Source organism: Zootoca vivipara, chromosome 3 (genome assembly GCF_963506605.1).
Source record: "Zootoca vivipara chromosome 3, rZooViv1.1, whole genome shotgun sequence".
Taxonomy (NCBI): domain Eukaryota; kingdom Metazoa; phylum Chordata; class Lepidosauria; order Squamata; family Lacertidae; genus Zootoca; species Zootoca vivipara.
Window position 1 is genome coordinate 80,405,397 of NC_083278.1, and position 27,205 is coordinate 80,432,601.

The 27,205-nt window shown below is 44.4% G+C and overlaps 2 protein-coding genes across 3 annotated transcripts; one reads left to right on the forward strand and one right to left on the reverse strand.

The window, feature by feature from the left end:
• Positions 1-565: 565 nt before the first annotated feature.
• On the reverse strand, positions 566-13,721 carry RNF212 (ring finger protein 212). Of its 2 annotated transcripts, none has more exons than XM_035108274.2 (10): positions 13,592-13,721; positions 11,664-11,725; positions 11,079-11,153; positions 9,662-9,718; positions 8,242-8,309; positions 7,489-7,534; positions 6,732-6,795; positions 5,441-5,513; positions 4,004-4,203; positions 566-671 (listed from the first exon to the last, which is right to left on the reverse strand). In XM_035108274.2, exons 1-10 carry the CDS (start codon positions 13,701-13,703, stop codon positions 604-606), a joined length of 825 nt encoding a protein of 274 aa, XP_034964165.1. In that variant the 5' UTR covers positions 13,704-13,721; the 3' UTR covers positions 566-603. The 2 variants fall into 2 exon arrangements, with proteins under 2 accessions (XP_034964165.1, XP_060128886.1); XM_060272903.1 differs by having other exon boundaries at positions 3,995-4,203.
• A 946-nt stretch (positions 13,722-14,667) lies between these two features.
• NANP (N-acetylneuraminic acid phosphatase) lies at positions 14,668-20,116 on the forward strand. Its single transcript, XM_035108275.2, has 2 exons — positions 14,668-14,951; positions 18,364-20,116. The coding sequence occupies exons 1-2, from the start codon at positions 14,862-14,864 to the stop codon at positions 19,084-19,086; spliced, it is 813 nt and encodes a 270-aa protein (XP_034964166.1). The 5' UTR covers positions 14,668-14,861; the 3' UTR covers positions 19,087-20,116.
• Positions 20,117-27,205: the final 7,089 nt, after the last annotated feature.

Sequence of the window (27,205 nt, forward strand, 5' to 3'; positions counted from 1 at the left end):
GAGCGCCGCAACCCCAGAGTCGGTCACGACTGGACCTAATGGTCAGGGGTCCCTTTACCTTTACCTTAAGCAAAGCAGGAGCAAACAAGCATCAGCATACTGTTCAAGCCTGATCAATAAACCAGCAAGCCTGACTTAGTATGATGTGTGAACATACCTTCTGATTATTGAAATAAACGATGATGGGCAGTCATCTATGACTGCAGTACTAAAGTTAACCTATATAGGAATAAGACCCAATGAACTTAGTACAACTGATTGGGGTGCGAGGAGCAAGAATGACCCCCTTCTCCCTATTCCAGTGAGGGGTGGAGAGAGGTGCAGGGTCTGGCAAAGGAGGAGAGGACACTCCTTTGCTTACCTGCTCTCCCTCCTCTCAAGGAAATGTTAATAATATTTCCAGCCTACTTAGCAAGTCTTATTGAGGAACTTTTAACCAGTGAAGAAGAGCAAGGTCTCAGGAAAGGAATAAATACTGTAGTTTTGTTTTCCCCGAAAGAATAGCACAATAAAAAGCAATGACAAAAAATAACTTTTTAATCAAGCTAGATACTGTACAGTGGTTTGAATCTTTATATGCTTTTTATATACATTTTAAAATATTCAGTGGATGCGTTCTCTGTTGAATGGCGTTTGCAGGTGTAATGAATGCCCTGGAAGACTAGTGGAACCTATAAAAGGAGAGAATTAAAACTAGAATAAATTTCATTACCCAAAATTAAATACATCATTTATACACATTAATTACCGTAATAGCAAATAAACAAACTGAAAATGGAAGAAATCATATTGAGCCACAAATTCTTAAAAACTCGCTTTCAACCTAAAAACAAGGAAGGTTCACATTTTTATAGCATCAATTCTGCATGTGGCCAATGCCAGATATAATTTTGACATCATAAAATGCCATTTAATATATTTTTCTCCAAATAGTCATATTGCATGTTGATCAACTGTAAAGTACAGTAATGTTCTGCGAACTACATTTTTTAAACCAGGTACTTTATTTAAGGAATGACATGCAGTAGTTATTTACATGTAAGAAAGCAACTTGTATTAAATAAAGAAAACACCTACAATTGGAGTTCCTTATATCAAGACCTTATCATGCACTAGTTTTTACATGTGCACATACAAAGACATGAACAAACACATTTGCAATATGTGTTATTGTTGTTTTTATATTGGGTAATAAATTAATATATAGTTCTGCACAGGCCTTGTACCCAAATCATGGAATAACTCAATAGTGGTTCCAATCTTTAAAAAAGGCGATAGGAACTCCCAAGAGAATTACAGGCCTATCAGCCTGTTACCATGTATAGGTAAAATCTACGCCAAATCCCTCCTTATCAAATTGGATCAATGGATGTCAACTAAAGGTCTGCCTGGCAAGGAACAAGTTGGATTTAAGACAGGCTCTTCAACCCTCGACCATTGCCTAGTCCTAAGCCATCTAGTAGACAAATATGTCGTGAGAAATAAGCGAAGACTCTTTGTGGCATTTGTAGACTTAAAAAGTGCTTTTGACACTATCGATCGTAACAAACTGTGGACTAAAATGAAACACCTTGGCATAGACCAGAATCTACTTGCCCTGATTCAAAGCCTACATTCTAATAACCAAATATATGTTAAAGTCTCAAAAGACGGTAGACTTGCTGGTCCAATCTTGAATAATCGAGGAGTTAGGCAAAGATGTGTCCTCGCCCCTACCCTATTTAACCTATTTTTATCCGATTTACCAATCGTTCTTCAGAATGTAACTTCTCATATTCCTCATTTAAATAATATTCCAGTTTTTCTTTTGCTATATGCAAATGATACAGTAATTATTTCACTTTCTGCGCTGGGTTTAAAAAAAATTACTTAAGAGTTTTTCAAACTATTGCTCCTCTAATAGTCTAAAAATCAATTACGGGAAGACCAAAATTGTGCAGTTTAAAGAGAGAGGAAACCCAAAAGACTATATAATTAGTGGACATCTAATACAGGAAGTGAAGCAGATTAATTATCTGGGGATTCTATTTAAAAATAACATGAACTGGAATGCACATATCTCTGTGGCAATAGCCAAGGCCAAAGGGACAGCCCACCATATCAAATCTCATTTTTTCTCCCCTGAAGGAAATAGATATATTCCAGCGGCATTGCAGGTAATTGATATGAAACTTGGCCCGCAACTTTTATATGGCGCCCCACTATGGATTTCAGGTGACCTCAAGAAGTTGGACAAATTCCATGCATCCCTCTTGAGGTCACTATTTGGACTTACAAATTCTGTTAATTATGAGTCAATATGCTGCGAGCTAGGAATACTACCTCTATCAATAAGAGCATGGCTGAGGACTTTGAAATACTGGATCTTCCTTCATAATAGAGCCCTATCTCCTAACTCTCTCCTTTACGACCTTTTAAGTGATAATACAAGCTATAACCTATCACTGACTTGCAGGAGAAAGTTGAACTCAATAGGACTAAAGATAACTGATTTTGAAAACGTTGACCCCAAAGACGTCTGGAAAATTATTAGAAAGACTCTTATAGGGAAAAGCACTCTCTACTTACTTGAGATGGCGGGGCGCAGCACCTGCTCCCCATTACACCTGAACCTCCCAATGTGCAGAGACTTTAAAGGGGGATATATGGCAAACTTGAAGAGTCAGGAAGGGTGCAGGCTCTTCATGTTGGCTAGATTCAATGTGTTCCCCTCTATGGAGACAGAAGGAAGATATCTAGCTCTCCCAAAAGCCGAATGTTTATGTAAATGCGGGAAGAATGAACCAGATACATTGGACCACATTTTCTTTTCCTGTAATTACGGTATTAATGCAAGAAGACGATTGCTGGATGCTTTGCAGGTGGATGCATCGATCGCAGCAATGCCAACTATTCAGGGGTTATTGTCAGATAATAATGATGGAGTTACTTTAGTGGTGGCTGAGTTTTTGTGCTCGGTTCACGCAGAGAGATTGGGCCACTGTGGAGAGGACCAGGGGATGCTAATTGAAAATTGATATATTGTTCTAAAATATTAATTCAATTAATATGTATTTTATTTCATGAAGTTTATAATGCGAATGTTTTATTCATAACTTTGTTCTGAAGCTTCTGAATTTGTCATGCCTAATAAAGGTTATTGATTTGATTTGATTTATAGTTCTGGTGGCTGCAGGCTTGTGAAGATGCTAGATAGGGTTCTTTGTGATGCAGAGCAGCGCAGCAATCCTATGGTGTGGGAGGAGGAGAATCCAAGGTTTACACCAGCAGTGCAAGAGGTAGATCTTCTGCTTTTCTTCTTCCTCCACTGGATGTGAGAGTTGTTTTGGATCTCCCCTCCCATTATCTTCTCCTGCCAATGGAAGTTCTGGTGCCTACTGAAGACTTTAGTTGTTGCTGCTGCAGCAGCAGCAGGTATTTTAACCCTAGTTTTGACTGTTTTCTTTTTTCTTTACTGGGATGGTGTTATCTGTACACCACTTTGTGACTTTTACAATTAAGTGGTATATAAACTGTTGAACTTCATTCATTCATTCATTCATTGGCAGAAAAATAAGGACACAAGGCTATTGTGTTTCCCTTCCCTATTCAGGGTCTATTTCCGTGTCAGGGGATCTAGAAAAGCCTCCTCCTAATCCACCCATGGTATCCCCCTTTTTTTGCTGCTGCCACCATAGGAGCACCAACGGTAATGCATCATGGGTAGCAGAGGTTCCTGCTCTTGCCACAGGGAGGCTTCCCAGGATGGACCTTCTCCTCTGTCCACGGGCCTCTCCTGATGATATACAGAGAGGGAGCGGTGTTCTATCCTTTGGGCTCTAGGTTGCCGCCACTCCAGGGACCACAGGATGGTAGCCTCGCTTGTATTATTTTCAGAAGGCAATTGCTTGCCAGGCTCACACAGTGGTATTACTGCCCCAACCAATCAATACAGTGCACTTTACCCTAAATATACATTTAATTTTTGAAATGGTCATTTCTGTCACTCACTAACCTTGCTTACCTAAATTCTGCCTTTGTAAAAGATTGGGAAGGCTGATTGGATGTCTTGTCACTGATGAGTGTGAAGGTGTTGAGGTGCATCGATAATGCTGCATAGTTCTTTGTCCAAATCCATCTGGCGTCTGATCTCTATTATTTTGTGTTGATACGAATGGTGACATATAAGAAGTCTCCCTATTTGGCATTCTTAAGGACAATGACCTAAAAAGTAGAAGGACAAGACTGTGTCTATATCACATCTTGAGAAAGGTAGGCCTATTGTATAATCAATTCTAGCAGGATGTACATTTTTGTTTAGCAAGAGGCATGGCTTTTATTATTTATTTGCTCATTTATAGCCCGTTAAATATTTAGTAAACTTTGTGTATTATGGAAATGACGAAACGAAAAAGTGATAAATATGGCTGGTGGAGCCCTGAAGGGGAACCTCGACTTACATCCGCCTCTTCTCGCAGACATTCCAAGTTGTGACCGCGGCAAACCCGGAAGTAAACACTGGGTTTGCCGTGATTTGCACATGCGCAGCAGCAGCTTCTGCCATTTGCGCGTGTGCACAAGCGGCTGCTGCCTCTATGCATGCGCACAGCGGTGCCTCTACTAGTGTCCGGTTTCACCTAGCAGACGGGCCTCCGGAACAGATTATGATTGTAAGTAGAGGTTGTACTGTACTGTTAGGAGATACCCCACAAGAGAAAAAAAATACAAAGATACATTCTACGTATTTGGTGAATGTATTCTTGGAAGTTTTATTCTGTCAGAATAAAAAAGAATGGCAATATTAAGATTAGGACTTAGTTTTCAACAAAGTAAACATTTTATTAATATTTAACACAATAAATAAAAGTTTCACAAATAAAAAGTTCAACCAGGATATATTTGAAAACGGAGGCCAATTTGAATGATAACTTTTTTCTTTGGAGAAACAAAATTCCTATATGTGAACCGCCCTGAGATCTTATGATGAAAGGTGTTAAATAAATAAATAAAACTTCAATCCACTGCTGCTTTGCACAGCTATTGATGCACCCACAGCCTAGCCACTCACACATGAGTGAGTGCCAGGCAGATTGGGTCTGATCCCTAGGCCAGCTTCAGGCTGGTGAAGCAACAGGGCCAAGATCAGGCCCAATGCCAGCCAGCATTGGCTGTGAGAGTAGCTTGGGGTCCTGGACAGGTGAAACCCTGCCCCCACCCTGTCTTCAAAACACCCCATTTTCGGGCCAACCACCAGGCTCTCTTGATGTGGATACTGTGGGCAGGCAGAAGGGAGAGGCTTGCGCCACTGGCTGGCAAAATTGAGTGGAGGGATGCCTACACTCAAGCCAATGCCCTGCATTCGCAGTCCTGCATAAGGGGGCTTGGGTTGCAGCCCAAGGTGAGAAAACATGCCCCTTGCGTTTCAAAAGTTGACTGTTACTGCTAAGTTGGTTTTAGTTACCTTACAGAGCCTGATGTACTACTTTGAGAAGAAGTCATTCCAGACAACTGAGAACTTCTCCATGTAACACTACCTGTAAATAACATTCCTGATTATATTAAAACATTAAAGAATTTAGATGGCATACTACATTATTTTGAAAGTACGTATCCAGAAATGCATAAACATAATATACCTCTTGAAAAAGTGAAATGTCAATGTATCCTTTGGATTACTTGAAATTATCTATTACATTTGAAGCCAGCAAGATGATTGACAGCAAAACTTTCAGGAACAATGTTTTTACTATTACAAATGGGCCATGGTTTTGTAAAAAGTTACAAATCCAATGATAACATAAAAAACCATGATTTACTCCTATATTATTTTTCTGTAATTTGGGTTTTTAGTATCTTCCTAACCATCTATGTTCTTCTGGACCTCACTTATACTGTATACTGATGGATCAAATTTGTTAAAATACTTCTACATATGATGAAAATGAGAACAGTCCTTCTACCGCAACAATTAGAAACTAAAATCGACATAATCCAAAGCACTATATTTATTAGAAAAGTCTGAAAACTTTTCACCTGTATGAATTTTAGTATCTAAAGGCTGACATATAGGATATAAAAGTATTGAGCAGACTAGCCAAGCTACTCTTTGAACAGAATGTAGGGTTGTTAGACATTTATTCTAGAGCTGGGTGAACAAATTTTTGCATGATTCTCTAAAAGCAATTGGCTCCTTCAAGTATTCAGTCTGAATTCCTGAAAACCTTCAAGGAATTTTTGAGTGTTTAAAATAGGGTTCCCCAAACTAAGGCCCTTGGGCTGGATGTGGCCCGCGAGGCTCATTTATGTGGCCCCCGGCAACCCCCGCCACCACCCGCTCTCACTGACGCAGCGTGGCGCGGCTGCCCACTTCCACGTCGCCGGAGCATTGGAAATAGCTTGTGCGCATGCGCATGCGCAATTTCCAGCTCACTTCCGGGCCGGAGGAGGCCCATGCGCATAAGCTATTTCCGGTGTTCCGACAACCCAGAGGTGCACCAGAAATCACGTGTGCGCATGCACATGGGCATGCGCTCCGGCCCGCAGCGCTATCGGTGCTGGCAGCACCGGCCCTTGGCGAGGTAAGTTTGGGGAGCCCTGGTTTAAAATATCTCCTTGGCTACCTTCTACCTTGTCCCATCCTCAAGGGTAGCAAGGAGTGGTAGGCGTGCATGAACAAAACCATTATCAGGGTGCAAGCCAAATTATACCTATTCTTACTCAGCTTTTTAAAAATGGTCATGATATCTTCTTACCCATATGCCCATTCTGAGGCGGGCTTATCAATGATATCCTGGTTGGTCCAGCAGCTGTTTCAGTCTAGATGTATTCAGAAAAATTGACAGCATAATATGCAAAAACATAGAAAAGAAATAATTTCTGTATTTTAAAAAAACTGCTGCTGTATCATGGACATTTTAGCTTGCCAGTAATTTGATTGTTTCTTGACAAGGAGAGATATTATTAACTTCTACTACTTAAATTCAATAAAGTGCTTTATTAACATATTGTGTATTTACTTAAATAATTTGTTATCCAGCTTCCAAGAGGCTCAAGCTATCATTCAAAAAAGTAAAACAAATAAAATTAAAAAGCAAAAACAACATAAACAGCACTAAGCAAAACAATTAGCCAGCAGAATGGAAGACAGAATGGAAGGGGAAGGTTTTATACCCTCCAGAAGAAGAGCAATTACAAAGCTCATTTCACAGTCTCAATGTAACTCTTGTTTCTCACTGTTACTAAGGTGATAAACACCTTTCTGAATGTTCACAATCCAAGTGCAAATGGGATCAGGAAAAGAAGATTGGAATATGTAAAGCGACCCACATGGAGAAAACCTATTCCAGTGTCACCCCCAAGCACAAATCCATACGCTGCTATTGCCCAAACTGAGTATTCCCTCATATTGAAGCCACTCTCCCTGCTGACACATCACTTTATCTATCTGGGAATTAGAGTGGAAGATTTCTAATTACACCTATTTGATACTGAAAAGAGAAGGACACTTACTTTCCTCACTGAAGATGGCACATAATCTGCTTCCATTGGTGAAGACCTAATGATTTGAGATTGCAAGGTGCTAAATGTTAAAATAAAATAATGCAATTAAAGAATTTTTAAACAACTAAGCTTGCTATGTTATATTAAATTTGTTTAGTTATAAACAATAGAATATTGCAGCATCTCTATGTAAAACTATACCCTATTAAAGCTTTTTTGGAGTGAACTTCTTATATGAAACTATATAAGATCTTGTGCCATTTGCCCTCTTTCTAACAGGCTACAGGCATATCTGCACTCTTCAAATACATTCATGAATAATTCAGTGGTTAATAATTCCATTAGAGATTTACAGTACAATCCTTTACATGCCTACTTAGAAGTGTGCCTACTGAGTTCAATGGTGCTTACGGTTAAGTGGATGTGGGATTGCAACTTTTAAAGTTGCTATCAATGGTAAGCAAACAATTCCATTAGATCACAATATATATCTTATCTGAATTCCAATGAAGCAATTTTGCAGTTGATTTTGAAAACTGCACACAAAAAATAAAACTCTCATGAGACTGTAATTGAATGTTGACGGGATTTAATACATTTCCTTTCCATTTAAGAATATGTACATTATTTCTGTTTTATCATACCAAAGTTCCATCCAATTCAGTGTAATATTTTCCAAGAAGTAGACAAAACGGGTAGGAAGACTTTACCCCATACTATCAACAATTAAGTGGTCAGGCTAATAATTAAAATGTTGCTTACTGTTGCACTTGCTGTTTATGTTGCATTTGTTGTGTTGCTTTCTTAAGATATCCTTCCAATTTTGTAATCTGTATAGAATAATGTATTTCAGTAATTTAACCTTTGTGATTTATTTTGTCATCCACAACCCACTACAAATGTCCGATTGTCCTTAACGAGATTGAGAGCAAGTGGCTTGCAGTTCATAGTCATAATATTCTGACCAGTGGATGAAACAAAGAGCTGGACTGGGCAATCACATCTCTAAAACAAGAACCCATTGCACCTATCCCATCTCTTGACATGTACCATATTAGCCCGAATATAAGCCGCAAATAAGCTGCACCTTTAAAATTGAAGAGGGGAAAAGAAAAAAAAGACAATACAGTACCTGGGCTGCTACTGGGGGGGGGGGGGAGCTGTGCCGCTTTGCTGGCAGCATAAAGTCAAGAATATAAGCCGCACAGTCAGAATTTGGGGAAAAAAGTGCAGCTTATATTCAGGCCAATGCGGTAATGTAATATTAATAATACGAATGTGTTAGTCAATCTGTTGCATTTTAGTAGTATAATATAAAACTATAAATATAACTTCCCCTAACCTCCCTCCAGTATTTCAAATCAACTAGAGTTCAAGGTAAAGGTAAAGGTAAAGGGACCCCTGACCATTAGGTCCAGTCGTGACCAACTCTGGGGTTGCGCGCTGATCTCGCATTATTGGCCGAGGGAGCCGGCGTATAGCTTCCAGGTCATGTGGCCAGCATGACAAAGCCGCTTCTGGCAAACCAGAGCAGCACATGGAAACGCCGTTTACCTTCCCGCTATAGCGGTTCCTATTTATCTACTTGCATTTTGATGTGCTTTCGAACTGCTAGGTTGGCAGGAGCTGGGACCAAGCAACGGGAGCTCACCCCGTCACAGGGATTCGAACCACCGACCTTCTGATCAGCAAGCCCTAGGCTCAGTGGCTTAGCCCACAGCGCCACCTGGGTCCCCCACAGCGCCACCTGGGTACCAGAGTTCAAGGTACCTTTGAGGAAAGCCCTTCTCTCATCCTGCCACCCTCACAGGCACACTTGGTGGGGATGTGGGAGAGGGCCTTCTCGGTGGCTGCTCCCAAACTTTCCTTCCCTAGGAAAGCTAGACTTGCTCCCTCCTTGCTGTCCTTCCGTTAGCAAGTGAAGACTATCTTGATACAACTGGCTTTGGAGAATTATCTGCTTTTAATGAAAGGGCTGGAGCCATGCTGTTTTTATTGTAATTGTGGACATGTTTTACACATATTTTATATATGTATATCATTTTAATCAGTGTTCAATTGCATTTTAATGATTTATTTTTCTATGTTTTTAGTAGTTCTTGTTTTTATCTGTAAGTTGCTTTGAGTCCCGTCAGGGGGGAAAAGGGGGTATAAATATATATATATATATATATAACAATACCTTTCCTTTGTAGTTTGCTAATAACCGTCTTCTGTGTTTTTCTTGGAAATGGGCAATCTAGAAAGGAAGAAAAACAAGATTACATGTCATTTAATTATGTTGCCATGATGAACAACAATAAACAACAGAAATTATATACCTAATGCTAATTAGCATATCCTTTCTTTTAAAACAGCAGCACGTACAGTGGTACCTCGCAAGACGAATGCCTCGCGCAACGAAAAACTCGCAAGACAAAAGCGTTTTGCGATGTTTTTGGTGACTTGCAAGACAAAGTTTTCTATGGCCGCGCTTCGCTAAAGGACAGGACCTCTCATACTTCACAATGGATCACCAAGTGACCTGCTCGTCTCAAGGCCTCCACTTGTGGCAGCATTCAAGTGTCTCCTGAGAATATTGTGTGTGTACATGCACATTAAGAACTGTGAAGAAAGTGAGCTGATTAAAAAATATTGTTTGTATTTGTTTGGAGATTATGGGTTTAAGTTGTTGGCTTTCTCACCATCTGAAAAAACAAGTTGATAGATGTCACTTTTTAATTAGAAAAGTTTGTCATAATTAAACCCTGTCTATCAAGGACAGTGGCCATTGTTTCTTTGAAGCCTTTGTACTGCAATACAAATCAAAGGCATCTGCAGGCTATAATTAGTCAGGAACTTCTTTGAGTTTCAGATTCAAGGAGGAGCAAGACAAAGAGGCACACCCCCATGCAGGAGGGAAATGAATAAACACAAGTCTATGCAAGAAAGTTACAGCATAGAACTGTAAATTTGATCAAAATACTGGATGCAGTTAAACCTAGTTTTCTTTTCTGTACCTTTGCTCCAATTTGGGGAAGTGCCTTGTGTGTGTGTGAAACCTTCTGTTCACTCCTTTATCCTAAGAACCATTTTAAAAATCATTTTAGGAAACTTTTTCATGATCTCTTGATAATATACTACCCATGTCTAAAGGTCAAGTTCCAAACTAGTTTGAATTGTTCTTGAGGGGACACCAAAGAAATTTTAATTGCTGGATCAAATTATGAAGGCCACTTCGTAATTACTGGATTATATATAATTTCAAGTTCTTATTTTAACTACATTTTTATTAACATATTTTAAATTTGCAACAAACCATTAATGTAAGAAATGAAATAAACTCGAATATTATTCAGATGAGAATAACTGTGTTAATTTTTCACTTAAAACTAAATTAAACTTCTCATACCTATGCTCTATACCAAAATGCAATTTTATTGCACAAAATATTACATTGTAAGGAATTTCTAATAACTATTTGATGTATTCTATATTCATTGGCAATACCAAATCAATTAAAGAATTTCCTCTTCTGGGTTGTTGACAATTTGATGGTGAAAATCATCTCTAGCATATTCCTGATGAAAAATCACTCCTGTGGATGACAAACAACTCACTTGTGTGATTTCTTTGGAATATGTTTTGCATAATCCATCTATTTCCGTAAACAGCAACTGGATATTTGAATTCACCTGCAGAGAAACATGACCCCCAAAAATTCAAAGGCTATCAATGTTTTTGAAATATACAAAAATAATCTACTTTGCAAAACAAAAACAAAAACACTCACTTGCATACAGAACATAAGGGGCAATCTCAAAATGCTACCATGATACTAATACTGAATCTAGGCTCTAGTCCCAGTGCCAGCACAACTTTGGAATTACACTAGAAAAGGTTTTACAACCAACCCTGAGTACTCCACTGTACATTTATTTGTTTTCCCGTGTTTCTTTTGTGAACCACTAAAAAATAGTTACAGAACAGTTCTAGAACTAGGTAGTTGGTCTGGGATCAAAATCAAAATACACTTTTTAAAAAATTATGTTCCAGTGGAATCAACAGGACAAATTCTCCTGTTGATTCCAATAGAATCAAGAGGACAAATTAACTAAGTTTTAAGATAACAATAAAAATATTTATGTTACTAAGCATTTGTAAATCACCAGACATTGTAGTTTCAAGCAACTGCTTTTCTGTACCTTTTTGGAAAGGACTATTGTACGACAAGGAGCTCTGCAAATCACACACTCATCTTTTTTACCTATAAAATAAATATCAATGCATAGTAAATGTTATTTTGATTAGCAAATGTGTGTTGTAACCTTTGATGAATTAAAAATATAAATACATCAGAAACTCCTGTTTAGATTTGTTTAAAGATAAACAAATCTATTAAGGCATAACATATATTAGTCTTTAAGGTGCTACCAGACTCTTGTTGGTTTTGCTGCTGAAAATCACCTCACTTGCCAGCAAGACATCCTGTGAGCAGAATTCTGCAGATGGGATGCTTTTGCATTGCAAGTGGAGAATTTAGGATTCAAGCCAGGATGTTAAGGCCGCAGTCGTAACTATTTAGCTGGGAGTAAGCACCATTGGGAGTTACTTTTGAGTAGACATGTACAGGATTATATTTTAAGTCCAGATATTGCAATACTCCCACTGAAGTCTGTCTTGACTTAAAATACGGACAATGCTGGTGTTACTCTTAAAATGTGACAGATGCACATAAATTACAAAAAAAATGGTTTTAATTTATTTTGTATGTGCTAATGCTAAAAATTGAGTGGGATAAGTAAATAATGGTTATTGTAATAACTGATGCCCCTAAGCGATATCTTCATGACTTTTCAGCCACAGGAAAGAAACAACAGTTTACAGTATTTGTTTCTCAGAGTACAGAGTTGGGATGGAGGTTGTTAAAGCCATGCAACTCTACCCACTTCTCAGATACATTTATTTACAGTATAAAATTATTTATAGATTAACCCCTTACGTAAAGAGTGGTATACAACAAGATTCACGATGAGATAAAATACTATTAAAAACAATACAGAACAATAATTAAAAGGACTGACTCATCTTAAAAGCTTAATACTATTGGACACAATGGACAAGCTTGTTGACACAAAAAAGATAGAAGTGAGGATGCCCGAGATTGAGAGTGGCGCATGCTATAGTTTGCATTGCTGCAGCTACTGGTACTTCAGGGCGAGTTTGTAGGACCAATTTTTATGAAGGACCCACCCTCCAATAACTGCCAGTATCCTGTGCCATGAACTGCCTTGAGAATTAAAAGGTAGACTTGGGTTCATACTGAGGTTCTGCCTTTGACCTTCACTTGAGGCTTTCTCCTTTTCTTGGGAGAAAAGCAATGACAAACCTAGACAGCATCTTTAAAAGCAGAGACATCGCCTTGCCGACAAAGGTCCATATAGTTAAAGCTATGGTTTTCCCAGTAGTGATGTATGGAAGTGAGAGCTGGGCCATAAAGAAGGCTGATTGCCAAAGAATTGATGCTTTTGAATTATGGTGCTGGAGGAGACTCTTGAGAGTCCCATGGACTGCAAGTAGATCAAACCTATCCATTCTGAAGGAAATCAGCCCTGAGTGCTCACTGGAAGGACAGATCGTGAAGCTGAGGCTCCAATACTTTGGCCACCTCATGAGAAGAGAAGAATCCTTGGAAAAGACCCTGATGTTGGGAAAGACTGAGGGCACAAGGAGAAGGGGACGACAGAGGACGAGATGGTTGGACAGTGTTCTCAAAGCTACCAACATGAGTTTGACCAAATTGTGCGGGAGGCAGTGCAAGACAGGAGTGCCTGGCGTGCTATGGTCCACGGGGTCACGAAGAGTTGGACACGACTAATCGACTAAACAACAACAATGTAATATTCCTCTAGAGCAGCTGTGGGGGGGGGGAGACTTCCATGTTTGTTGAACTACAACTCCCATCATTCCTGGCCGTTGGCTATGCTTGCTGAGGCTGATGGGTGCTGTAGTCCAGCAACACCTGGAGGGCCAAAGGCTCAGCACACCTGTCCTAAGAGGCAAGACTCCCCCAAATCGTGTATTTTCTCGCAAAAGTAGCTATTTGTAGAGTAGGGAGCTGTAGGGAGGCTACCATTCCGGAGGCACTGCTCACAGACAACATGGCCGCAGTTGGTCAGGCAGAACTTTTGAGAGGCTCTTTGGGGCTTCTGGAAGCAAGCATTGCAGAACACCAGGGCAGCCATGAAGGAAGGGAAGACAGGCGGGCGGGCGGGCGGGCGGGTTTTTATCTACAACCCATAGCCGGAGCCACGGCCAGGAGGAAACCTGCGCTGCCCCTTAGGTCATTCAAATGAAAAGGGTTTCTCCAACCCCTCCCGAGGCGCCCAGGAGACCCGCCTCCTCCTCCTCCTCGTCGCGCGCGGACGAGGCAGCGCGCCTGAGGTAGAAAGGAAGAGCCGCCTTCGTCCTCCGCCCCCTCCCCGCAAGAATGAGCAGCGCCGCTGCGCCCCTCCCCGACAAGACCAGGTAGAGCGCTGAGTCAGGAAGGGAGCGGGGAAGAGGCAAAGGTGACGCGAAAGTTTTGGCTCCTCCCTCGTGAAGGGAGGCCGCAGAGATACGGCTTAAAAATATAGAGTGACTCTGTCACTGCTGCGACAGGTCGTTTCTGGATCCAGATAGGGGGGACAAAGCATTTTTTCAATGCCCACCATTGCGGAACTGAGAGCTGCTACATGTTAATCGATGGAGAAATGTGATGTGGCAACAGGGGGGAGTAAATTAAGTTCCCCGCCCCTTCTCTTTTAACACAAGGTCAGGCCGTGTGGGAAATAATCGTAGTTTATTTTATTTTATTATTGTCGTATTTTTTATTTTATTTTTGAGTCTCCTCTGCCTGTCCAAATCCGGTCCCAACAGTTCTGGCCCCTGTATCGCCCTGGAGTGCTGTATGAAAGCTGAGAGAAGCTTACAAAATAATAACCTTACAGTGTGATCCGTTGACCATATTGCAGGGGGAGGGGGGGGAGGTCAGGCTACGATGGACCACCGTTAAGGGGCTTGAGGCTGGCTTACATTTCCAGCTCAAAACGGAGCCCATGCCAACACTTCCCAAAAACGCAACCCGGAAGGACCCGGAAATTGGCTGTGTGCGTTACTCTAAACTTACAAGTCCATACGTCTGGGTCTATCTGAGAATCCCACAGCGACCGAAGTCCCGACGGGCACGTCCCGCATCCCTTTCAGAGCGGTCTCGCTTTTTCTCGGGCGTTGCCAGTTCTCGCGAGACGCAAGCGAATGAATCGGCCCGCTGAGCTTGCATAGCTGGCGAGGCGGACGCGGCTATTTCCTCCACCTGCGAGACCCGCTGCGACTCCAGTGGGGCTGCTGCTGCTGCTGCTGCTATGGGGCTGCAAGGGGTCAAGGCTGTTTTCTTTGACTTGGACAACACGCTGATCGACACCGCCGCCGCAGGCAGGAGAGCCATTGAGGAGGTACCGGTTGCACCCAGCTCCTCCCTTCGGGTCTTCCTCCGTTAAAAAACACATCGACTAGAAAGTGCAAGTATAATAAGCTATAAAGCCTTATTGCCAGAGAGTTCCTGCTCTGAATCTGTTGTGGATTTTAGGGTTTTTAAGGAAGTAAAGTACTTTGCGACTCCCATCTCCCGGACATCTCGTGCTAAGGGGACCCAGTGTTGAATCAGTATTGGCTTTAGTTAACTATATATCTTTTTTCTTCTTTGGCGATCACTCGTAGCCGAGTAATATTGTCTTCCATAAACACGATTTTAACAATGGGTCCGTAAGTGACTGTGGAGGCCAATTCTGGATCCACACGTCCTTCCACAGTGGGGACATTGGTTTCCAGGCGGGAGTTGATCACGGTGTGGATTTGCCAAGCGTGCCTTCCTCTTAGCACGTTTCTCCCTTGCCTCCTGAGATCGAGTTTCTTCAAAGCCCAATGACACCTTTGGTAAAGGCTGTTCTCCAACTGGAGCACTCGCGGGCTAGTGTTTCCCAGTTGTCAGTGTTTATACTACATTTTTAAAGATTTGCCTGGAGACGGTCTTTAAACCTCTTTTGTTGACCATCAGCATTACGCTTTCCATTTTTAAGTTCGGAATAGAGTAGTTACTTTGGAAGATGATCATCAGGCATCCGCGCAACATGACCAGTCCAACGAAGTTGATGTTGAAGAATCATTGCTTCAACACTGTGACTGGTGATCTTTGTTTCTTCCAGTACACTGATATTAGTTCGCCTGTCTTCAGGGGCATAGGAAGATAGGGGCAGTGGGGGTGGGACGCCCTGAGCAATGCGATCCCAGGGGAGCCATCGCCGCTGCCCACCCCGCTCCCAAAATGTGCACCACGTCATTGCGCATGGTGCGCCCCGCCCCCAGAACGCGCACCACGTCACTGGGGGCTGCGTGCCTGCTCTCCACCCCTGTCTTCCCAAGCGATGTGTAAAAATTTTCGGAGACACCGTTGATGGAATCTTTTGAGGAGTTGGAGATGGCGTTTATAAGTGGACTTAAATCCACTCTCGAAAGATTTACCTTTACCTAAACTATATATATGGCCTTTTAAACGGGGGGGGGGGGGAGAGGCCCTGTGTTACGTATTTTTGTATTTTTATATTGTCAACCACCCTGTGATCCTTGGATGAAGGGCAGTATAGAAATTTAATAGATAATAATAAAGAATAATAATAATGTGACGATGATGATGATGAATGCAGAAATGTCACACAGCCAGCATTCACTCCCAGACACGACTTTCTCTTTCTTGAAGATTTTCAAGGAAAGGCCCTTGTTGCCCTTTGTAGGGGAGGAAGCGCTGTGGGTATTTTGCATGTCCTCTCTTAGGGCATCTTTGTACCTGAACGGCTCACGTCTGAGGGCCATGTGAAGAATGCTGACAAGTTTAGGGATACCCCGCGGGGTGCAACCTTATACTGAATCTGACCATCAGGGGTGGCCAACTCCCAAGAGAGTTAAAAACTGGCAGTGATCAGGTCAGAGCTTTTTTTTTAGGAAGGAAAGCCCTGTTTTTTGGGGTTGAGGTCAATGTTGTTGAGCTTTTCTAGGGAGGAGGAAAGCCCTGTTTGGGGGGTGCAGGGCAAAGATAATGTGCTTTTTTTTAGGAGCCAAAGTTGGTGAGCTTCTTTGGGGGGAGCTGGTGATCTACCAGTGATCTACCACAGACATCCAGTGATCTACCACAGACATCCAGTGATCTACCAGTAGATCGTGATCTACCTGTTGGACATGCCTGGTCTAGCTTAATCCATATTGGATACACTGACTGGTGGGTGACTCTCCAGTTGGTGGTCTCTTTTCAGAAGAAGAGAATGTACCTTGATACTTTATGTACTTTATGCACAGTAGGATAAAGGCTTTGCTTTTTTTTAAAAAAAAAATGCAGTGTGTGAGAGACAGAGTAGTTTAGAATTCACATGAAGAACTTGAAAATAGTGTCGCTCCTTGGATATGCAGCATAATTGTATTTCACAAAATATGCCATGATTTGATTTGGGCATTCTAAATCAAAATGCTTACTGGGGTTAATGTCATTTACATGGGCTCTATTATGGTAGTGGTTAAAAGGCTTTGTGTCCTTGCATAGAGAAAGCTCTAGTGTTCCAACATCCCACCTTGCAGAAATTAACTCACATTGTAACAAAAGGAGAGCTCTTGTGTAAATGTAGAATAGAATAGATAGCAGCATTGCTGTTTCAGGATGTGGATTAGAGGACTGCAGGTGCAGGGTCCTTTAATTTAGTTTTTGCTGCTTTGCTGACTCGGTTGGACAATATAAGAGGACAACTGAGAACTTGTAGGTATGGGCTGTAGCAATTTCTAAATAAGCTATAAGTTGTTACGGCTGAAATACATGAATTTCTCGATGTGTGTTACACTGTAGATTACCCCTGGAATTGATGAAGCATCCAAAAGTAATGGCTGAATGAGTACTAAAAGACAAGACAATAGGAGTTGTGCTCTTGAAAATGGTGTCTGTGAATATGGGCTGTGTGGCATTGCTGCATTCATCGTCATATTATTATTTAGTATTATCTATTAAATTTCTATGGGACGTGAGTGGCGCTGTGGGTTTGCCGATCAGAAGGGCGGCGGTTCAAATCCCCGTGACGGGGTGAGCTCCCATTGCTCGGTCCCTGCTCCTGCCAACCTAGCAGTTCGAAAGCACGAAGTGCAAGTAGATAAATAGGTACCACTCCAGCGGGAAGGTAAATGGTGTTTCCATGCGCTGCTCTGGATCGCCAGAAGCGGCTTTGTCATGTACTCCGACTCCCTTGTCTAATAAAGCGAGATGAAGCTGCAACCCCAGAGTCGTCCGCAACTGGACCTAATGGTCAGGGGTCCCTTTTACCTTTACCTATTAAATTTCTATACTGGCCTTCATCTGAAGATCACAGGGTGGTTTACAATATAAAAGCACAACAACGGCCAACATAATAACAAACAAAACACACACACACACACACACACACACACAAGTTTAAAAAGCCATAGATTGTTTAATTAGCCAAAGGCCTGTGAGAAGAGGAATGTTTTTTGCCTGGCGCCTAAAGATATGTAATGAAGGTGCCTGGCAAGCCTCCCTAGGGAGTTCATTCCACAAATGGGGAGCCACTGCATGTTACCACCCTCCAGACCCCTCGTGGAGGAGACACATGAAGAAGGCCCTCAGATGATGATTGCAGGTCAGTAATTATGGAGGCGGTCTTTGATGTATTGCATTCAATGTGGCAGGTTATTGGATCCATGCTGTTGCACATGCCGGTGGAACATCTTTTAGAAATAAGCTGTTGTCCAGTACAGAGCAAACCAGTAGAACCTTCACCAAACTGATCCTGTTCTGTTTTAACTTTCACTTCAAAGGTGATAAATGTCTTGCAGTCAGAGCATCATTGTGATGAAAAAGAAGCTCGCCTGATTTGTGATAAAGTCCAAGCCAAACTCCTCAAAGAGTGCCACGATCCTTCTAAGATGTGTATTACTGACTTAAGGATTCAGCACTGGGAAGAAGCTATACAAGAAATAAAGGGAGGAACAGCCAACCGCAATCTAGCTACAGAATGTTATTTCCTTTGGAAAACTACCCGCCTGCAACATCTGACCTTGGCAGAAGAGACACGGGGGATGCTCAGCAACCTTAGAAAATATGTCCGTTTGCTTCTACTGACAAATGGAGACACTCAGACACAAAGAGAAAAGATTGAAGCCTGTGCTTGCCAGCCATACTTTGATGCCATTGTTGTGGGGGGAGAGCAAAAAGAAGAGAAACCAGCATCGTCTATATTTCGTCACTGTTGTGAACTTCTAGGGGTTCAGCCTGAGGATTGTGTGATGGTTGGTGACTCTTTAGATACAGACATTCAAGGAGGCCTGAATGCAGGTTTTAAAGCAACAGTTTGGATAAATAAAACTGTCACACCCCCAAAAGACACTTCTCCAGTCCCTCACTATATTATTTCTTCTGTTCTTGATCTTCCAGGACTTTTACTAAACAAAGGAGATGCTAACTTAGAAATTAACCGGTTGGCTGGTATTTCTAACGTGTGCGATAATTCCACTGATGAACCTAGGACTTTAACCTGCTAGGGTTCATTTTAAAGGGCATTTTTATGCATGAAGCTTGAACCAGCTTGTTACTAAGTAAAATACCTTCAATTGGTTTCAATGTACATTTGATTTCTACATTGTTACAGTAGGAGTATTTGCATGTAGCACAAACAGAATGAAAAGCATCTCAGTTACATGCAGAAATGTAGAAGGCAGTATAAAGATCTATTTTATGATTGTGGAATTAAATCCTAATTGTTCGAAACCCTGTTTGGACACTCCAGCTTTGTCCTCTTATATATTCTTGTAATTCTGGGTTCTCTCATTCATTTTTACTGTGTTTTGCAGTGATGGTTCTCAAATAAAATGGTCTCAACATCGTCAGTGAAATAGTCCCTGCCCTTGTATATATGCAGACCCATTTATCAGAGATATTAAGTAATCTGCTTTTTGTGAGATATTTAACATTGACTAATTCTAGCATTTTAGATGACATCCCTATGTGATATAATCCGAGAGGACGTGCCTTCCTTGGCTTGCTCAAACTTCCTCAAATGTGTGGCTCTTTGGAGTTCAGCTTATTCCACCTTACGATGGCAATTTTGTGTGCCCTCTATGTATAAGTGATGCTTTAGAAAAACCATACCAGTAGGTGAGGCAGCTCACTGCCGCAAGGGGCTTGCAGTCTAAAACAAGCACAGGGTGGCCCCAGAAGAAGGGAGTACTAAGACGCATGGGTAAGACAAGGACATATTATATTATTACTTCACTTACACATACTTCTGCTTAGTTATAATACGAGTTATAGCAATGATTGCTTTGGGACTATGCCATGCTTCAGAAAATAATGCAAAGTGAGACTGGGGAATGTGGGGCCCTTCAGATGTTGGAGTCCAATTCCCACCAGTCCTGGCCAGCATGGCTACAGTGAGGGGAGAAAGGTATTTGATCCCCTGCTAAATTTGCCCGTTTGCCCTCTGGTGAAGAAATGACCAGTACATAATTTTAATGGCAGGTTTATTGTAGCTGTGAGAGCAGGGCCAGCTCTAAGGCAAGGCTGGGTGGCGCCGGGCCGCCGGGGGGGGGGGCGTGCTGCGACGCCCGCCAGACAGCCGCGCTCGGAAATGGGGCGGGGGGGCCCAGAGGGATCTTCGCACCAGGGCGCCAGATATGCTTAAGACGGCCCTGTGTGAGAGACAGAATAACAACAGGAAAACCCCCAGAAGCCCAGAAGACAAAAGTCAGAGATTGATGTGCATTATAATGAGTATTTGATCCCCTATCAACCAGCCAGATGTCAGGCTACCTGGTATCTTCACTGTATGTAACGAGCTGAGATTAGAAGCACCTGCTGTAAGGGAGAGGTTTTACCTGTAATCCCCAGTGCCGGCTCTACGGCCAGGCTGGGTGGCGCAGGCCCGCCGGGGGGGGGGCGCCACGCAGCTGCTCCCGCCCGCCCATCACAGAGCAGTGCCCTCGGCCGTGCTGTGCACTGAGCCCGCCCGCCCGCCCGTTGCACTGGAAAATGGGGCGGTGGGGGGCGGCGGAGGGATCCGTCGCACCATGGCACCAGGGCGCCAAAGGTGCCTAAGACGGCCCTGGTAATCCCAGCTCGTTACAATGCCTGTACGAAAGACACCTGTCAACAGAAGCAATCAATCCAGCAGATTCCAAAGTAGCCACCATGACCAAGACCAAAGAGCTGTCCAAGGATGCCAGGGACAAGATTGTAGACCTGCACAAGGCTGGGCTGGACTACAAGACACTTGGTGAGAAGGTGACAACAGTTGGTGCAATCGAGGGTGATGCCGATGCCCCTCTGCATATGAAATCACTTGTGAGTATTTGAAGTTGCCCGTATGTGCATCAGAACACATCACTAGGGTGTCTGTCTGTCTATTTATTTAAACTTTTACTTTCCATGAGCATTACTCTTTAAAAAGTATTTGGAGTCTTCCCCCCCCCCACCCCAAAGTTCTAGTATTTAACTTTTCATCCTTTCTAAATTAACTACATATTATGGTACCTTAATTATTGTTCCCTTATGCTCTAACATGACTTCTTTTTCATGATTATATATATAGGCTTTCTTGCCAGCGTTAGGGATGAGAGCAGTTGCCACAAACATGTTGCAAGCTTTTGTTTTCCAAACTGTTGATGTTTTCCACTGTCTTTTTGCGGGCATTTTACTGAGAAGGGTCCTGAATATTCTCTTTTTTGTTTTCAGTATGAAAATGCATCAACAACAGAAGTGACTAGCTTCTTTCCTGCCTGCAACTGGATGAAACAACCACACTGTTTGCTTCTATTCTAAACTTAAATCTGTTACGTTGAAAGTAACTGATTTGTCTATATCTGAGTCACAGATGCATTTTCTAATGCATTTGTACAGTGTTTAAAACCTTTCAATAATTCTGTTGTGAAATGTTATTTCAGTATTGTAGTATTAACCATTTCTTGCGGAAATCTTTTTGTTTGTAATAAAGCAGTAAAACTATTCTGTATCCAGTTTTTTTATTTATGTCTGCATTTAAAATTAGGGTGAACTATTAAAAAAAAATCTGGGTGGCATTCAACCGAGTTTTACTCAAGTTAGACCCACTGAAATAAAGGGACCTAACTTAGTCATGTCCACGCCAAGTGAAACTTAATTAAATACTGCACTCTCTGTCAAACCAAACTTTCTCTGAATGATTCTCTGCCATCACCAAACCCCCAGCATGTCGGATTGTCTTTTGGCTGTGAATCAATTTCAGCTTTCCATGTAGCATACACTTACCAGGTCCTGCCATTACCGTAGGTAGTGTGAGGCAGCCACCTAGCACGGCATATGGCTGGTAGGGAGCAGAGAGTGGTAGAGAGGTATTGAGGGGCAGAGTTGTGTGTACCATGTAGCACATCTGCACTCCCGAAATTAGTATCCTTCCTTCAGGTGCATTAAAGGGTGCTTTCCTGTTGTGGGTGTTGAAGTAAGATTGAACTGCCAGTCTATTTGGCTTCTGTATAAATGGAAGAACATTTTGTTTTTTTGCCTCAGGCGGTAAAATATCATAGGCAGGCTCCAGATTTGCTTAGGTTATTAAGTATATTTCTCATTCCATTGATACTAACAACACTCTTTCTTTCATGTTTCCCTCCAAATGTTTTGAACTAGTGGACTGCTGGTAAATTTCCAGTGGACCAACTAACTGGAATCCTTGTATAGAATTCTGATCTGATCTCATAAAATATTTGTATTCTTAAGTAAGAGCCTTATGCATACTCAGGATTACTTAACATATTTTAATTATGATTTCCACCCCATCTCAGTGTTGCCTCAAACCTTTTCCCCTTTAAATGTGTTTTTTTCTGATTTTGGCTGTTTTGGACTTTCCAAGGGTTGGAAAGAATTGGATATGGTGTGGGGTAGGGGTGGCCAAAAACCGGACCTATGTGATAAGGCATATTGTTATTGGACACGATTCATTGCAATCTAGAATCTGCTGTGTAATCCTCAGGTGAAGAATGGTATTGAAATTTACTAAACAAACTGCATGTTTGAATCATAGAATCATAGAGTTGGAAGAGACCACAAGGGCCATCCAGTCCAACCCCCTGCCAAGCAGGAAACACCATCAAAGCATTCCTGACAGATGGCTGCCAAGCCTCCGCTTAAAGATCTCCAAAGAAGGAGACTCCACCACACTCCTTGGCAGCAAATTCCACCGTCGAACAGCTCTTACTGTCAGGAAGTTCTTCCTAATGTTTAGGTAGAATCTTCTTTCTTGAAGTTTGAATCCATTGCTCCGTGTCCGCTTCTCTGGAGCAGCAGAAAACAACCTTTCACCCTCTTCTATATGATATTGTCAGAGGGCCTGGTATGGCTACTCTAGAGTAACGACTCCAGCATAGTCTTTTAAGGTTTTTATTAAGTGCTGATTATTTACAGTGTTCAGAGCAGTAAAAATGCATCCTTAAGGTGAGGTGTCTGAACTCCCGAATGGCGATTGGCGCGTTTTCTTCCAGCACCACAGCTTTGGCAGACCCAACCTCTTCCCCCTACGTTTGCGTCTCAATTCGGGAGTTGGGGGAATTGGCCTCCCCCCTGTGCGTCCAACTTCCTGTCCCACCTGCGGCCTGGGCTCCACAACCTTGCCTGAGCCTCGGACACCACTTCCTGACTCTCCGCTGGAGGCAGAGCTCTCCTTACTCTCTCCCCCGCTTGGGGATGGGCTGGAACTTAAGATGGGAGGGACTTCCCTGTATCCCTCGTCCCTCACATCCATCCCCCTCCCAGGCTCCTCTCCCCCCCTTCCTAGTGGCTCTCCGCTTGCTGGGGACGAGTGAAACCCCAAGAAGTCTGTGGCATCCGAGCCTGTGGGTGTAAAAATTTCCCCCCAATCCTGCGATCTTTCTCCTTCCCCCTGAGAAGACGGGAATCCCAAGAAGTCAGTGGCGTCAGAGCTGGTGGGAGTAAAAATGTTCTGCCAGTCCTCTCCTGCCTCTGACGTCGTTGACCTCGGTGAAACCCACACCTCTTCTTCCGTGTCCTCAAATTCCGCTTCCCATCTCCATGGAGAGCTGCTGCCTGCTATCCCTTCCTCCTGCCCCTCCCCCTCTCCCTCCCTTTCCATGTGCCAGGGCTTGGGCCTGTGGGGGAACAGGGCGTGGAACTCTTCCACTAAAAATTCCTCCGGTACTTCTGTGGCCGGTATCCACTCATTGTGGGACGGCGGAGTGTCCTCCCATGCTATCAGGTACTCCAGTCCTCTCACCCCTCTCCTTGAGTCTAAAATCTCAGTTGCCTCATTGAGCTGTCGGGCGTCTCCCGTCTCCCCCCCTCCCTCTGGAGGCTGATCGCTGTCCCTGAACCTGGTACTTTCCCTGTACGGCGACAGCAGCGATCTATGAAACACTGGGTGCACTCTCATGTCCTCCGGCAGTGCTAGCCTGAAGGCTACCGGGTTGACCTGTTGCGTGACCGTGAAGGGGCCCAGCCTCCTGGGTGCTAACTTCTTGCATCGCCCCCTGGTGGGAAGACCTTCCGAGGATAACCAAACCTTGTCCCCCACCCTGATGACCTCTCCCGGTCGCCTGTGGCGATCTGCCCCCTTCTTGTACGCTTCCTTGGCCCTCTCCAAGTGTTCTCTGAGCTGCTGGTGCACCGTCTCCAGGTCCTCTGCCCAATCCTCTGCCTGTGGGCCCTCTTCCTCCTCCTCCCCCTCCCTCTCCGGGAAAGATCTGAGGTCGCGCCCGTAGTTGGCCTTAAAGGGCGACACCCCTGTGGAGACGTGCACCGCATTGTTGTAGGCAAATTCTGCCAGTGGCCGGCGATCCACCCAGTCCGTTTGCCTCTGGCTGACGTAACATCTCAGGTACTGCTGCAGAATGGCGTTGACCCGCTCCGCCTGTCCATTGGTTTGCGGGTGCCTAGCCGTCGACAAGCTGACCTCCACCTGCAGGAGGTTCATGAGCCGCCGCCAGAACCTGGAAACAAATTGGCGGCCACGATCCGAAATAACCCTTAAAGGCAATCCATGCAGTCTGAATACGTGGTCAACAAACAGTTTGGCCGTCTCTTCTGCCGAGACCGCCCTGGCACACGGTATAAAATGGCACATTTTGGACATGAGGTCCACCACCACCAACACTGCGGTCTTGCCCCTGGACGACGGCAGGTCTGTGATGAAGTCCATGGACACTACTTCCCACGGCCTGTGCGGTGTGGCTAAGGGCTCCAGCAAACCTGCTGGTGGCGCTCTGACCACCTTTGCTCGCTGGCAGGTGTCACATCCCCTTACATAATCCCGAACATCCTCCCGCACCCCTGGCCACCAGAAGTGTCTCATGACTAGGTGAGTGGTTTTGTCCCTTCCAAAATGACCCGCCGTTGGGTTGTCGTGCATCTGCTTGAGGGCCTTACCTCTCAGCTGTTTGGTTGGCAGGTACAGGGCTCCCTTGTAAAAAAGCAAACCCCTCCTTTCCTCAAAGTCTTTGGCCTGCTCCCCCCCCCTCTCAGTTCTCTGAAGATGCGGGTGGCAAATTCATCAGCTGCTGTCAGTGCTGTGAGTTCTGCCTCGCTCACCACTGCTGCTCCGCAGGACCATGCTGATGGGGGGAAAATATGCCTGGGTGCCGGTGGCAACTCCTCCTCCATGTACTCTGGCTTGCGGGAGAGGGCATCCGCCCTGACATTCTGCTCTCCCGGGATGTAGTGGATGGAGAAGTTGAAGTTCGAGAAGAACTCTGCCCACCGTATCTGCCGCTGGTTGAGCACCCTGGCAGTTCTCCAGAACTCCAGGTTCTTGTGGTCTGTGCACACCTGGATGGGGTGCTTGGCGCCCACCAGGAAGTGTCGCCAGTGCTGGAACGCAGCGTGGATCGCGAGAAGTTCCCTGTCAAACACTGTGTAGTTGCGTTCCGGCTGGGTCAGCTTCCTGGAGAAGAAGGCACAGGGTCTCCACTCTCTGTTGGCGTCCAGTTGCAACAGAATCGCTCCCAGAGCCTTGTCCGAAGCATCTGTCTCCAGGCGTAGGGGCGCATCCTGCACCACGTGGAACAGGTGCTGGTCTGAAGCGAATACCCTCTTGAGGCTTTCGAACGCTGCTTGCGCCTCTGGTGTCCACCGGAACTTCTGCTTGCCTCTCAGGCAGTCGGTGATAGGAGCCGTGACGCGAGAGAAGTTCTTGATGAACTTCCTGTAGAAGTTCGCGAAGCCTAGTAGGCGTTGGGCATCTTTGCGCGTCCTGGGGCTGTGCCAGTCCAGGATGGCCTGCACCTTGTCCTTGTCCATCGCCAGCCCCTTGTCTGACAGCTTGTAGCCCAGGAAGTCCACTTCTTTGGTGTGAAACTTGCACTTCTCCAGCTTCACATACAGGTGGTTGTCCTTCAGGCGCTGCAACACCTCCCTGACATCCTTCACATGCTGCACTGGGTCATTGGAGTAGATAAGGATGTCATCCAGAAAGACCAAGCAGTTCTTGAAGAGGAGGGACCCCAGGACGTGGTGCATGAAGGCCTGGAAGCATGCTTGCAACCCGAAGGGCATCACCAGATATTCAAAAGAGCCCAGAGGCGTGAACATCGTGGTTTTCCATTCATCACCCTCCCGGATCCTGATCAAGTTGTACGCCCCTCTTAGGTCGAGCTTGGTGAAGATCTTGCCCCTGCGTGCCGCTGTCAGGAGATCATCCACTCTGGGCATGGGGAAAGCCACTGGCTCTGTCACCGAATTCAGCCGTCTAAAATCCACCACAAGACGGCGCTGTTGCGTGTCTTTCTTGTCCACCCAGAAGACCGGGCTGCCCCCTGCTGCCTTACTTTCTCTGATGAACCCCCGCTTGAGGTTCTTGTCGATGAAAGCGCGCAGATCCTCCAGTTCCTGATCTGACATGGCGTACAGCTTGGCTGGGGGTATAGTTGCCCCTGGCACCAGGTTGATCTGGCAGTCAAAAGGCCTGTGTGGGGGTAGGTGGTCGGACTCTGCTTCGCTGAAGACCTCCTGCAGGTCCCAGTACGGCTTGGGTATTGCCTCACCCCCCTTGACGTGCATGGTGGCCACCGTGGCTATCGGAGGCCCCTCCCCTGGTTGGTGCTGCATGCAATGTTCCAGACAAAAGTCCGATCCAAAAGTGATGCATCTCTGGTGCCAACTTATGGAGGGGTCGTGGCGCGTCAGCCAGCTCATGCCCAAGACGATGGGGGGGTCGGAGATGGTGGTGACGTTGAATGCCAGTGTCTCTGAGTGCCTTCCCACCGTCATTCTCATGGGGGGGGGGGTTGATGCGTGATGGCCCCTCCCAGCAGCTCTCTGCCGTCAATGGTGGCCACGTGCAGGGGAAAATCCAGCTGCAGAAGTTGGATCTGGTGCTCTTCCGCAGTTTCTCGAGAAGAAGTTGGCTGAGGCACCACTGTCAATTAAGGCAAGGACTGTCAGGGGATAGCCATTTGGGAGCGTGAGCGTGACTTCTAGAACCACTCCTGCTCTGGGAGGGGTGGGCTGGCTGTGCTCCTCTCTGTGCGGGTGGGCGGGCGGGGGCTGTTGTCTGCTGACTGTGCCTGGCCGCTCCCCCTTGTCTCCTGCAGCCAGGCTGTCTCGTTTCCCTGCTGTGGTGCTGCGTCAGCTGGGGAAGGTACAACCGTTCCCGCCTTTCCTTGCCACTCTCTGCGATGAGGGCAG